General features: G+C 40.7%; 1 protein-coding gene across 5 annotated transcripts in view; it reads left to right on the forward strand.

Annotated features, from left to right (window-relative positions):
• The window catches only part of AKAP7 (A-kinase anchoring protein 7), a 124,585-nt gene that overhangs the window by 86,402 nt on the left and 23,039 nt on the right, over positions 1-15,144 (forward strand). For 2 of the 5 annotated variants that reach the window (XM_068985262.1, XM_068985263.1), the window contains exon 1: positions 3,851-3,899. The exons of 2 other annotated variants lie outside the window; for them this stretch is intronic. In XM_068985262.1, coding sequence (XP_068841363.1) covers positions 3,851-3,899 — 49 coding nt within the window. Of the gene's footprint in view, positions 1-3,850; positions 3,900-6,223; positions 6,293-15,144 lie in introns of those variants that run through there. One more of the 5 variants, XM_068985261.1, reaches the window with a different exon arrangement.

The raw sequence follows: 15,144 nt of genomic DNA on the forward strand, positions 1-15,144 counted from the left end.
TTGATTTGCATTTCTCTAATAATGAATGGTGTTGAGCATCTTTTCATGTGTTTGTTTGTCATCTGTATGTCTGCTTCGGAGAAATGTCTTTAGGTTTTCTGCCCATTTTTTGATTGGGTTGTTTGTTTCTTCTGATATTGAGCTGCATGAGCTGCTTGTATATTTTGGAGATTGACCCTCTGTCAGTTGCTCTGTTTGCCATTATTTTCTCCCATTTTGAGTGTTGTCTTTTCATCTTGTTTATAGTTTCCTTTGCTGTTAGCAATTATTTTAAATTTTGAATTACTACTTGATTCTTTTTGTGAGTAGGGAAGAGTGGGGTATGACAGAAAGTGAAGAACTAGAGAGCCTCCTGATGAAAGTTAAAGAGGAGAGTGAAAAAGTTGGCTTAAAACTCAACATTCAGAAAACTAAGATCATGGCATCTGGTCCCATCCCTTCATGGCAAATAGATGGGGAAACAATGGAAACAGTGACAAACTTTATTTTGGGGGGCTCAAAAATCACTGCAGATGGTGACTGCAGCCATGAAATTAAAAGACGCTTGTTCCTTGAAAGAAAACCTATGACCTACCTAGACAGCATATTAAAAAGCAGAGACATTATTTTTCCAACAAAGGTCCATCTAGTCAAAGCTATGGGTTTTCCAGTAGTCATGTATGAATGTGAGAGCTGGACTATAAAGAAAGCTGAGTACCAAAGAATTGATGCTTTTGAACTGTGGTGTTGGAGAAGACTCTTGAGTCCCTTGGACAGCAAAGAGATCCAGTCCATCCTAAAGGAAATCAGTCCTGAATATTTATTGGAAGGAATGATGCTGAAGTTGAAACTCCAATACTTTGGCCACCTGATGTGAAGAACTGACTCATTTGAAAAGACCCTGATGCTGGAAAAGATTGAGGGCAGGAGGAGAAGGGGACAATAGAGGATGAGATGATTAGATGGCATCACTGACTCAATGGACATGAGTTTGAGTAAACTCCGGGAGTTGGTGATGGACAGGGAGGCCTGGTGTGCTGCAGTCCATGGGGTTGCAAAGAGTCAAACACTGCAGTGAGTGAACTGAACTGAGGTGGGGCTTCCACCTTAAACTATTCAACTTAATTATATACTGTTGTATTCCCAAATAATTGGGTAAAATATGACTACTTTCTAGATCCTTCTGCATGATACGTATTCACATTTGGGAGGGGGACATGGAATGGCAGGGGGGGGGGAGTTCTATTTTTTGACCAGAATTTCTCATATATATATGAAATAGTTTGTTCCCTAAATGAAAAAATTCAGACACATGAATTTCTTAGTTATTTTGAATTAAAAATTTATGTATATGAAAGCTCTTATGAAATCTATAGGAGTGAAATCACATTTAATTTTATGTTGAAGGAATCATCTTTATTGAAAAAACTCACAACTATGCAGTGTGAAAACCATTCTTAGAAATCCCGAGCTCAGTCAGTTCAGTCACTCAGTCATGTCCGACTCTTGAGACCCCATGGCCTGCAACACGCCAGGTTTCCTCGTCCATCACCAACTCCCGGAGCCTACTCAAATTCATGTCCATTATGTCAGTGATACCATCCAACCGTCTCATCCTCTGTTGTCCCCTTCTCCTTCTGCCTTCAGTCTTTCCCAGCATCAGGGTCTTTTCCAATGTGTCAGTTCTTCGTGTCAGGTGGCCAAAGTTTTGGAGTTTCAGGTTGAGCATCAGTCCTTTCAATGAATATTCAGGACTGATTTCCTTTAGGATTGACTGATTGGAGCTAGAAGTAGCCATAAACCTACAGTGTGAAATTACAGCCTTTTAGAACTGAGATAAACCTTAGTGACCTTGAGCACAGACTCCATCCCCTCTTTGAGGTTAAATGATATGCTAATTATTTGCGCACAGAGTCGGACATGACTGAAGCGACTTAGCAGCAGCAGCAGCAGCAAGCCAGTTTTAAAATTCCTTTCTTGAGTTTTTCAGTAGTTTTCTAATCTTTTATTATGCTTAGTTCACTTTTAATGCTTATGGGGGAAAAAAGCCTCTAACATTTTATAACTCCATCCTCCCTGACCCCCTTTGGATTTCAGGACATCCTGGGATACACACTGTTACTTAGCTAACAATATATTTTATAGGTTTCATGCTTAATTGTACGTTTTCAGTAGTAGTGCCAACAGGGACTAATTAATAAAGTCAAGGTGGTAGAGTTCATCACAGGACATTATCCCCTGGAGGTTGCATTGGAGTGAGGGGGCTATTTGCTTGAACGTGGCAGGTGTAAGCAGTAACTCAAGATGGCAGCTAGAGGGCGCCAGAATTGGGAGAGGCGGAGGTGAGATTGCTAGCTGGTGCTGGAAAGACTTGAGATGTTCAGTCTATTCTGTTCTCTCCCTCCTCCCAAGCACCACCTACTCTGCAATAACAAATTAAAATTTTATAATGAGTTTACCAGATTTACAGATGAAGACGCAAAACTCAGACAGAGAGGTCAGCGTTTCAGAGCTGTTAATACCGGATGGATCTGAGATTCAGACCTCTGGCTTTTTATTTCTAAAGGTTCTATCCCTACACCAGTGCCAGGATTAGGGGATGCCAGGAGTTACTCATGTTCCTCACTGAAGTGCGTTCACTGCAGATGTTTCTTTAACACACAAAGTAATGCTTAGGATTTAAAACATAGTTTTGTTTTTTTCTTCCAGACTGTATACTCTTTTTCTTCAGATGAGTAGGAAAGTAGAGACACTGCATTCAAAACCAGGGAAATTTTCATCATCACCCACTGCCTTCTCCTTCCAGTGCCCAGTGAATGGGTGTGAGTGCCTAGCTGGAAAGTCGAGGAACAGAGTAAGAATTTGGGTGGTATTCCTGGCACCATGAGCTTCCTTCCCATAGTGTTGCAAGATAAAGCTCTTCCCTGTGCAAGATAACAGATTTGGCACAATTACATGAAATCTTTACATGAACGATTACATGAAATTCAGAATAGATCGTGTCTGGAAATCAGCTGTTTTGCCATCCCTGAATTTGCTTAACCACCTTAACCACCTTGTGTTTTTATTCAGCAAAGATGCTATTATTGCTGATCTTTTTCTCAGTGATTTGGGGCATTTTCTGGGCTACTGACATACTTTGATGCTCTAATTTAAAAATTCATGGTATTGCTTTAATGCTTTAGTAGAGAAACACAGCAGTGTTTAAAAAAGCAGATATTTAAATGATAAAATCATTTATCTCCTCCTCCACTTCGCCATTTCTACCCTTCTTGCAGCTTGAAGTTCCTGGTACTCCAACTTGTGTTTTCTGTGTTCTGCAAAGTCAGGTGCCCTGTTTCTGAAACAAAGAAATAAAAATTTCCTGGGGATAAAAGAAAGGTCTTCCTCTTTAAGTAGCAGACAGAATATATAGTCCCCCCTCTCCCGCTTTGAATTTCCCTGTGTAATTACCGTATCTGTCTGCAGGAGAAAAGACTCCTTGTGGTTTGTTCTCCACTACCTTTCTTAGAGACATATCTGCAGAGCCGCGCAGCGCACGTGGCACTCGTCTCAGGGCGAGAGCTCCCAGTTTTAGAGAATTAGGCGAGCGTAGGGCCGCTTCTTTCCCCGAAAGCCAGTCCCGCTTCCCCGAAAGCCCAGCCCCGTATCAGCTGCGTGGGGCTGGGGCCCGGGGAGGTGGAGCCTGCCTGCTCCCAGCGGCTGCGAGTGCCCCCTCGTCGGGAGAGCATCCCCGCCGCCGCTCTCGCTGCTCTTGTGCGGCTCCGAGGAGTGGAGGAGGCAGGGTGTGCTCGCGGACCGTGGGGTAAACTGCAGTTGCTCTTTGGGGAGCCGGGAGAGAACACCAGGCGGGAGAGAGAGCGCCAGTGCCATGGGCCAGCTCTGCTGCTTTCCTTTCTCAAGAGACGAGGAAAAAATCAGTAAGTGGGTTTTCACTGTGCTGAATCCTAAGTGCTTGGCTATTTAGATTGACTGTCTTCTTCTAGGGGTAGTGGTTTTTTTTTTTTTTTTTTCCTTATGGGAAACAGGAGAATAAGGAGCTGTGATTTTTTATGTGTATTTCTTAAAAGGGTGGGTAGGTGTATAGTTAATAATTAACTGGCAGAGTACAGTCACTCAATGAATAGGGCTGTGTTGAAGATCTAGAATTTCATCTTCCTTCTGTTGGTATTTTACAGCTTATTTTTATCACACTATCTAGAGTCTTAGTTTTGAGTTTCTCTGCATGTCACTGCGTGCAATTCGACAAATTATACAGGGCAGACTTCATTTGTATTCTTTGAAATTGAGATGTTTTCAGAGCAGTGCTCAATAATAACATATAGAGAAGTAAAGCTGGCTCGGAAATGACATGTGTTATACATTTGCAGATATTTTCATGTGTCCTCTGCTTTGTTCTCCGTGGAGGGAATTTGGGTGTAACTGTAAGATCCCTCCAGACGAGGGATGCCACTTTGACTTCTGCAAAAACCTTGCTGAATATTCTTAAACTAATGTCAGTCAGGTTCCACATCTGCTTATGGCCTAGAAAACAGAACTTAAAGTGATGACATTTGCACTGAAATGTTTTCCTCCCTGACTTAAATGTATTTACTTACATTTCAACTTTGTTAAAAACAGTACCCACATTGTAATTAACATCCTGAATAGATTTGCCTTACACTAGTTACCCCCAAGTATTGAATTTTTACTTCTTTTTCAGTAAAAATGTTCACAGACGTGCTTATTAAAATTTGCAGCCACATTTCTCTTACATCAGTGCTTTATTGAAATTTAAATAGGTCAACAGAATCTCTCAATATCAGGTTCAGATACTCAAAAGATTCACATCTGGCTTTTATTTCCTGTTCCTCAGGAAACTAGCCAGAGACAGGTTTAAAAGTAATGAATACATATCTTATACCTATGCACTTGGGAAAATAAGTCAGGTTTTACCAGAACTCTCCTGGGAATGCTGTGGAATAAATGTTAGGAGACTTTGGAGTATTTGCTTATTAACAAGAATCCACAGCTGTGCTCTAAATTTTACTGGTGAAAATGATACTCTGTAGTATACAGTGGTCCTGAGCTGAAAAACTGACATGACTTTGTACAACAGAGTTGTTCATTTTCTAAGAATGAGCACTGATATTCATTTGGCACCATGAAACTTTTCAGATATTCGTCAGAATGATCCATTTGTATAACTGAGGCTGTTGGTTGATTGATTCCTCGAGGTAGATCTGCATAGGAAAAACCTTGGTCTGGACAGATGTAGGGAGCCTTTCCCCACTTCCTAGTCCACTGCTCCAGGTTTTCCTAGAGTTTCTGCTTTCCTTGTGTTCTCTTTTCTCTTTTCCCCCTGTCTGTGAGCAGCCTTCTCCTTTCTAATCATAGAAGCCAGGCTTTACCTTGATGAGGAATTTGCTCTTTTCTTTCTCAACTGGGACCCTGGGAATGCAAAGTCTTTTGTTTTATGTACAGCACCTCTCAATATTGATCAACAGGAAGTACTTTGGGGGGCTTCCTTTCTCAACTTAACAACATTATATAAAGAAAATGAAGACAAGACACTGTGTCTGAAGCGAAGTTCGTCCCAAAGTGCAAATTATGGTTAGAGTCAGAGCATTTGTGCCCCCTCTCCTCTCATTCATGCCTCCTGGCCCCTGGGTCGTCCCCATTCTCTCCCCGTTATTATTTCATCTGTCTTTGATTTTGACATTGCTTCACTCTTTTCTTCATGCTCTATTCACATACTCCATCAGCTGTTGTCTGGTGTTGTGTTTAATTTCTTTGCTACAGGGTGGTCTAAAGAGGTTTCTCTGCCAGGCACTGCTATGCTGATGGTCTACCAGTACTTAAAAAGGGGACTTGCGAAAAAAGCCAGAGAAATTCTTAGCTAGTATGCTTCAAGAAACATGTAAATTAGCACTAACATAAATATTCAGTTCATAAGTTGTGTTGATTGCATGTAAAAGAACCCATATTAGATGTTTGGGAGGGCCTGATCTTGCTACTGGATTGTGCAGTAAGCTTCTGGGTCTTTCTCATTTTTGTTAGCCCACCTAGTAGCCTTGTGAGCCTGCTCTGAGCCAAGTGAGGACCTCCAAGGAGCAGAGCACAAGAGTGCTTATGCCCACACCCTTCTAATTCCATTGTAAAGGGTGATGGCCCCAGAATGTAGCTTCTGAGAGCAGCTCGAATGAGGAATTAAATAAGTTTTTGGTAAATGTTTACATTTGTGGTTGTCGTTCCCAAAACACAGGCGAGTTGGAAAGCCCGTCCTCTATAGCCCTGCAGAGATACAGAAGGGAGGGACCCAGCTGGCCAAGTGGTAAGAGTCAAATGGTCCCTTTCCCCTCCTGCTGCTGTTATATCCTGCCTTTGCCCTTGGTGGTGGTAGAGAGAAAGTATTCTCATCTTATTGATTTATTAGTGCTACTATTTTAATCAAGAAAACTGATTTTTTAAAAAAATCAACTTGTGCAAGGGCGATGTTTGTGTGAAAAGTTAACTGTATGCACAGCCCGAAATTTTGATAACGGGGTGAATAGTCAAATCTAGTAGAACTCATCATGGTTTATTTTTCAGTAAATGCAGCACAAAGCAGCTAGACCATTTTTGTTTAAAGCCCAGCAGTGGAACATTTTCTCAAACTGTATACTTTTTGGCCACAGTAGGTAGAATAGACCGACAATAAATGCATATTTCTTGGAAGATTAAGCACTTTCTCTTGCTACACAAGACCATACTTACCATGAAACGTTTCTGCAGATGTTGTAGGATTAATCAGTGTTGTAAATAGTCTTTGATGAAGTCTTTGCTGAAATCTTTTATAGTACTTGTGTTCTTTGAATTTTACCTCATTGTCTCATAGTGAGCTTCCCGAAGGGGTTGTTCTTGAACAGGAATACAAGCTTATTGGCCCCTGCAGTTTGTCAGTCTCACTAAAAAACCTGAAAAGGAAGCTTTAATCACTATAAGAGATACCTCTATAGCTAATTCAGAAGGCATTTTACTTGCTCCTTTCCTGTTGCAAATTTTCCCATTTTGAAGTACATTTGCTTTATGTAGAATGGAACAGGTGAATGTCCATCCTGTGGTGATTTGTCAAAGGGACATGTATTAGCGGAGAATAGAACAGCTAATGGTTGGGTACACTGACAGCTCAGTTACGTTCTAGCCCTGACCTTCTAGGATGCTGAAAATAAGAGCATTAGTATGTATTTTAGGGCTTCCAGGTGGCTCAGTGGTAAAGAATCTGCTGGAATAGGAAATGGTAACCCACTCCAATATTCTTGCCTGGCAGAAGAGCCTGGCAGGCTACAGTGCATGGGGTTGCTTAGAGTTGGACATGATTGAGCAACTAAGCACACACATGCATACACACACACACACACACACACACACACACACAGAATATGTATTTTAACAAGAAACATATCTTAATTTTATGTGTTTAAATAATACATAGACGTTTTACTTTTATATATGAAATATGTTTCAATACAGTCATTCTGTGTTCAGTTCAGTTCAGTTCAGTTCAGTTGCTCAGTCGTGTCTGACTCTTTGCGACCCCATGGACTGCAGCATGCCAGGCTTCTCTGTCCATCACCAACTCCTGGAGCTTGCTGAAACTCAACTTGATTGAGTCAGTGATACCATCTTTTCATTTCATCCTCTTTTCCCCCTTCTCCTCCTGCGCTCACTCTTTCTCAGCATCAGGGTCTTTTCCAATGAGTCGGTTGTTCTCAAAAGAGGTGACCAAAATTTTGGAGCTTCAGGTCAATATCAGTCCTTCCAGTGAGTATTGAGGGTTGGTTTTCTTTAGGATGGACTGGTTTGATCTCCTTGCAGTCCAAGAGACTCCCAAGAGTCTTCTCTAACACCACAGTTCAAAAGCATCAATTCTTTGGCGCTCAGCTTTCTTTATGGTCCAACTCTCACATCCATACATGACTACTGGAAAAACCATAGCTTTGACTAGATGGACCTTTATTGGCAAAGTAATGCTGACAAATAGCTGAGTCTTTCTGTGTGGGGTGAGTTAAACAGATCATTTGTACTATTTTATAAATATGAGTCAAATCTGAAGATAGTTTGTTTCTAATGATTTGGAATTTGATTATAGACCCAGTAAATACAATTCCTCTGTAATGAATGAGACCGTATGTACAACTGTAGTCACCTTAGATGTCAGCCTGGAAGACTCTGTTTTTATTTCCATCATGGCCAGGAAGGGAAGAAAGGGACTCGGAATTTCAGGCCTTTAATTGTTAAGGAGCCTTACGGCATTTATCTGTGTAGCTGCCCTTCCTCTGAGGGACTCCTTCCCCTTCTCTGTGGTGTCTGTCCATCATGACATTAGGCTTCCCTGCTCTGGGACATGTGCACATGTTCAAGGGACATGTGGTCCACGTGGAGTTGACCAGAGTCTTTTGTAAGAGTTGATCAACGATCTGTCTTCCTTTTGGGTTGTGAGTGAAAGGGATGTAAGCACAAGATTGCTAGCTGATAGGGAGTTAGGGGGAATCTTCCTGAGAGTGAAGCACAGAAGAAAGAGGCCAGAGAAGGAGAGAGAAAAAGAGACAGTCCTGATGATATTGTTTGAGTCTCTGAGTTCAGCTGTGACTAAGACCTGTATTTTGTGAAGCAATAAATCCTTCCCCTCTTTTTCTGTTTAACTTGCTTGGGTTAAATTGTTATCACCTGCAACCAAAAGGCTTCAGATATGTTCTGGAAGATACTCAGTGTGTCTAAGAGTACATCCATTCTGGAACAAATATTTCTAAACCTAGTGAAGAAACCAAAAGTCTTTGATTTCTTCTGAACTTTCATGTTCCATTTTAGTGGCAATGAAATTTATGGGAGCTGTTAGAAAGAGTAATTCAGTTCACTTCAACTGATATTGTTGAGCACATCACATTTGGAAAGCTTTGAGCCAAGTGTTAGGAAGACACAGTGATGATACATGGTCCTTATTGTTGGAGGATTCCTTTTTAAATTCACTTGATTCTTTAAAAAGAGATGTGTTGGGTTCCAGTATTTATCATGCCTTGAAGGGAGAAAGTTGGGGATGAAAGATCATGATGCTTTCATTCTAACAAGCAAAGCCACACCCATTCATTTCAGGGAAGTTATCAGCCAAGTCCAGTGAAACTGAGTTAATTACCACCTAGGTAGAAGTTACCTCAAGCTCTTATCACAGGCAGTGGTTATAGCTTGACTCAGGCAATCACAGTTTCTACAACAGACATTTTAGCAAATACAGTTTTCCTTAACAAACATTTATAATGTCAAAGGTACAAGTTAGCAGACCTTGGAACTACAAAGCCAACCTTTCTGGTGTATAGTAATGTTGTTTGCCCTTAGCAAATAGTCATAGGCAAAAACTGAACTATATGATGAAAATATAAAGAATAAGTATAGTTTTAATTATATAATGGAAATATAAAGAATCAGTATAGTCTATGCCAACTAGGATATAAATAATATTAATTTTACAAAAGGCTGAGTCACAGATATTTGAAGCTTACAATTTTCTGTTTCTGCACACTGTCCCCCCAAACTTATGACTTTAGTCAAGGACATTTGTTAACCTCAAACATGTATACATGAAAATTAGAGTGCTGGGAGAAAGTGGTGTAAACACAGGATGCTTTGAGTACATGGAGAGAGGGTTTCATATTCCCAAGAAAGAGCTCACCTAGTTGGTAAGAATCTGATGGCTTGTGGCTCAGACGGTAAAGCATGTGCCTACAATGAGGGAGACCCAGGTTCGATCCCTGGGTTGGGAAGTTCCCCTGGAGAAGGAAATGGCAACCCACTCCAGTATTCTTGCCTGGAAAATCCCATGGACGGAGGAGTCCAGTAGGCTACAGTCCATGAGGTCACAAAGAATCGGACACGACTGAGCGACTTCACTTCTTCTACTTCTGCAGCAGCCTGTGTCCCCCTACCCCGACTCTGTGGTAAGATAGTTGGTGTTGGCATTTGCCATGTGAATTACACCAAGTTTCAATTTGATATCTTACATCTGACTGTTAGAGCAAAAATAAAATTCACACTTTCTAAGCATTTAAAATATTCAGCTAAATTTAGCTGTGAAGCTTAGCTTTTGAAGAGTTTTGATTGATGTTTATGATAAGTAATAAACTGGCAAGTAGATGATCTGTTAATCTAAAACTTTCTATCTAGATCTGTAGCAGTCAGACCTTATTTAGAATTCTGACAATCAGGATTGTGCCCTGAGGAGGCCAGGATGGCGAGGAGGCTGGAAACCACATCGTAAGAGGAAGGCTTACAGACTCCAGCTGCTTAGCTAGGATGGTCAATTAATTGTCTTATAATATTTGGAGGATTCTTTAATGTGGAAGGGAAAGAAGATATTCTCTATGGCTCCAGGGTGGTAGAATTAAGACAGTGAGTGTTCATTTTAACTCATTTTCTTCTGGTGATTTTAGGAGCCAAATGGTAAAGCTACATTAAACCCAGTAGTATGCTAATTATATTTGCACAGCTCTTGTTTTAAATAATGAAAATACTGAAGTGAAGCCCTAAAGCAGAAAGAATTATAATCAGATTTTACCTTAATAATTTTTAATACGTTGCCTGAAAGAAAATAATTTAAGGCAGAGTTTTCAGACTATTTTTAGCCATCAAACTTTTTCTTTTAAAGTGAATTGAAGTGAAGTTGCTCAGTCGTGTCTGACTCTTTGGGACCCCACAGACTGTAGCTTACCAGGCTCCTCCGTCCATGGTATTTTCCAGGCAAGAGTACTGGAGTGGATTGCCATTTCCTTCTCTACAGGATCTTCCTGACCCAGGGATCGAACCCAGGTCTCCCGCATTGTAGGCAGATGCTTTACCATCTGAGCCACCAGGGAAGTCTTTCTTTAAATGGAAAACCAAAATTTTTATGAAAAAAAAAATGCCTCTTTATTAATTCATATTTTGTAATGACTATTAATGCCTATTTTAAATTAGTACCTTTAGGGTCAACAAACTTGCTTTAAAATAGAAATAGACAACTTTGGGTTCTTGTCTAGGTACACTGTCATCTTACCTAAGTACCACATAAAATACTGAATATTGAACTCCATAGTAATAGTGAGTGAAGAAGTGAAGTGAAGTGAAAGTCACTCAGTCATGTCAGGCTCTTTGCTACCCCATGGACTATACAGTCCATGGAATTCTTAGGCCGGAATGCTGGAGTGGGTAGCTGTTCCCTTCTCCAGGGAATGTTCCCAACCCAGGGATCGAACCTAGGTCTCCCGCCTTGCAGGCACATTCTTTACCAGCTGAGGTACAAGGGAAGCCCAGTAATAGCGAGTATTTGGTATCAATAAGTCCTAGAGATAACAAGCCAAAGCATACTGTGTGTTGTATGATTGTCTTTATGAATGAAATTTTTATGAAAGCATTTTGTCCAGATTTGTATCAATTTTAAATTAATTTTCTATAATATGAGTATAGTGAATTTAAGATAAAAATTCATTGTGATGCTGTTGTGTACCCACTACTGTATAACATACACTATACTTCAATATAAAATTAGATACACAGATTTTTAGGTTCTATAAAGAAAACCTAAGAAGATATGTAAAACTATATGAAATTTGAATAATAAATTAAAAATCATATCAAACAAATTGTTTTGTGAGGAAACAAGTTCATGAAATATGCAGTTTTAATTTTTAAAAAAATCAGACTCCTAGCTGCTTTTAACTTTGTACCTGTTGTCTTTGTCATTCATGACTTCAGTTTAGTTCAGTCGCTTAGTCGTGTCTGACTCTTTGTGACCCCATGAACTGCGCAGCACGCCAGGCCTCTCTGTCCATCACCAACTCCTGGAGTCCACCCAAACCCATGTCCATTGAGTCAGTGATGCCATCCAGCCATCTCATCCTCTGTCGTCCCCTTCTTCTCCTGCCCTCAATCTTTCCAGCATCAGGGTCTTTTCCAATGAGTCAGCTCTTTGCATTAGGTGGCCAAAGTATTGGAGTTTCAGCTTCAACATCAGTCCTTCCAATGAACACCCAGGACTGAGATCCTTTAGGATAGATTGGTTGGATTTCATCAAGGGACTCTCAAAAGTCTTCTCCAAGACCACAGTTCAAAAGCATCAGTTTTTCAGCGCTCAGCTTTCTTTATAGTCCCAACTCTCACATCCATACATGACCACTGGAAAAACCATAGCCTTGACTAGACGGACTTTTGTTGACAAAGTGACGTCTCTGCTTTTTAATATGCTGTCTAGGTTGGTCATAACTTTCCTTCCCAGGAGTAAGTGTCTTTTAATTTTATGGCTGCAATCACCATCTGTAGTGATTTTGGAGCCCAGAAAAATAAAGTCAGCCCGTTTCCCCATCTATTTGCCATGAAGTGATGGGACCGGATGCCATGATCTTAGTTTTCTGAATGGTGAGCTTTAAGCCAACTTTTTCATGACTTAGGCCTCTGTAAATACAACATTGTGGGGGAAAATAGTTTGTGTCAGGTAGGATCCAGTCAAGAAAATAGGAATTACACCAGTTATATTAAGAGTATTTAACCTAGGGAATTAGTTAAACATATTTTGAAGGAACTTTTTTTAAAAATCAGATTTGGTTACAGTAATTCAGACTAATTGTTAATAAGATATTTCTAAGGAAGACCCTCACCCAGATCAATTTAATTTAAAAATAGCAAGTTATTTTAGACTAACTTACAGTTTATGGAAATGCTTTAGAAATACTATGTTCTGTTGAAGTTTGCTAAGTATGTATTCTGCAGTCTTTACTGTGATTTTTTGGTGAATATTTCTTTTCCCTGAAGTTTTATTGAGATAAAATTGACATAATTTTGGCACATTTCTTTTAGCCAGTATTTGAAATTAAAAAAAAAATTTATTGGAGCATGGTTGATATACAATGCTGTGTTAATTTCAGGTGTACAGCAAAGTATATCAGTTATACATATACATATGCCCACTCTTTTTTAAGGTTCTTTTCATTTACAGGCAAATACAGAGTATTGAGTAGAGTTCCCTGTGCTATATAGTAGATTTTTGTTAGTTATCTGTTTTATATGTAGTGTTATGAATATGTCAGTCTCAATCTCCCAATTTATCCTGCCCCTGGTAACCATACATTTGTTTTCAATATCAGTGATTCTCCTTCTGTTTTTTTTTTAAAGGCTTTTCTCACACAGACTGATTTGAAATTAATGATGTTCACAGCACAGATATAGGGACAGGTTAGTGAATTAGGTGAGAGTTAAACCTTCAGACAGGTGGGCATGAGTGTTTGGGGGTGATCAGCTGTGCTCTCATGACTTTGGGGATTAAGGAGAACCAAAGGCTCAGATGCCAGGAGACAAGGCAGTCAGTAAACTGTTCGAAAATCTGAGGAATTCTTCCAGGGATCTGGGAACCAGTCAGTCAGAGCAGAGATAGAGAAGGGCAACAAAGAAAGCCAAGGCAGTGAGAGGCTAGATGCTGGGAAGTCACATGCTGCTGTGCTTAGTTGCTTGGTTGTGTCCGACTCTTTGCTCCCCCACAGATTGTAGCCCGCCAGGCTCCTCTGTCCATGGGGATTCTCCAGGCAAGAATACTGGAGTGGGTTGCAATGCCCTCCTCCAGGGGATCTTCTCAACCCAGGGATTGAACCCAGTTCTCCTGCATTGCAGGTGGATTTTTTACTGGCTGAACCACCAGGGAAACCCAAGAATACTGGAGTGGGTAGCCTGTCTCTTTTCCAGGGATCTTCCTGACCCAGGAATCAAACCAGGGTCTCCTGCATTCCAGGTAGATTCTTTACTGGCTGAGCCACCAGGGAAACCCAAGAGTAATAGAGTGGGTAGCCTATCCCTTTTCCAGGGATCTTCCTGACCCAGGAATAGAACCGGGGTCTCCTGCATTCCAGGTGGATTCTTTACCAGCTGAGCTACCCAGGATGTCGCATATCTGAAGGTACTTTATGCCATAAAACATAGATTGCAGCATCTCTGATATGTACAATGCCCTCTAGGGTCATGTAGCTTACAACCTGTATCTTCCCTGAGATTTCATATAAGGGAATTAGAAGAGGAAATCTTATTCTACTGGAATGCTGAAAAATGCTCCCCAGAGCTGACAGAAGTCCTATCCCCACTGAGTAAAGCCTGAGAAGGTGAGGACACAGAGGTTGTCTGAAGCCACTGCCCCCACCAGCAAGCGAAGCCTGAGAGCTTGAGAATGCAGAAGCTGCAAGAAGAGATGGAGAGACAGAAGGCTGACAATGTCTCTAAGTCAGTCTCAAGGTCAGCTCTCCACCTTCCTTGTTTGCATATGTGACCCAATAAATTTTCCCTTTTAATGAAAAAAGGATAAATTTGCCTTCATGAATGGGATACATGGCGGTGGCAGTGGCTTCAGGCAACCTCTGTGTCCTCACCTTCGCAGGCTTTTCTCAGTGGGGATAGGACTTCTGTCAGCTCTGGGGAGCATTTTTCAGCATTCCAGTAGAATAAGTTCTTCTCTTCTATTTTTCATATATAAAATCTAAGGGAAGATACAGGTAGTAAGCTACACGACCCTAGAGGGCATTGAACATATCAGAGACGTTGTAATTTATGTATTATGGCATAAGGTACCTTTGTATACTAAAAAAAAAAGTATCTTAAGAACAATGTTTGAAAGCTAGAAGTGAAGTATGTTGAGGAAAATACTTAAAAAAATGTATGCATGTATCATGTGATCCAGAGGTAGCCCTGGTAGACCAGCAATCCCACTGGAGCCATGGAGAATGTGAGATGGGCAGTTAGTTGAAGGGGCAAAGTAAACGGGATGCTCTTCCCAGAAAGGCTGGAGGAATAGGTGAGGAAGGGGTTGGGGGAGTAGATGTGGCCTGAGCCCTGTGGGAGTGGGCAGCAGTGGAGCAGTCACGCTGATCCTTAAAGGAACCCTGATTTGCTCTTTCTCCTCTCGACAAGAGGAACTACCGTGTTTCCGCTTTCACTGAATCTCAGGGAGCTCAAATCCGTTTCATGGCTCTCATGATCTGCCTTTCTGTGATCTGTGTTTCCTTCTGTTCTTTACTTGCTACTGTGATTTATGTGTTTTCTTCATCCTGATTTTTATTTTTTACTTATAGTGTACCTTTTACTGTATTTTTTTTTTTGCCATTAATTATCTCAAGTCTTTTGAGTATTAGACAATGAATGGAT

This window comes from Capricornis sumatraensis, chromosome 13 (assembly GCF_032405125.1).
Source record: "Capricornis sumatraensis isolate serow.1 chromosome 13, serow.2, whole genome shotgun sequence".
Lineage (NCBI taxonomy): Eukaryota > Metazoa > Chordata > Mammalia > Artiodactyla > Bovidae > Capricornis > Capricornis sumatraensis.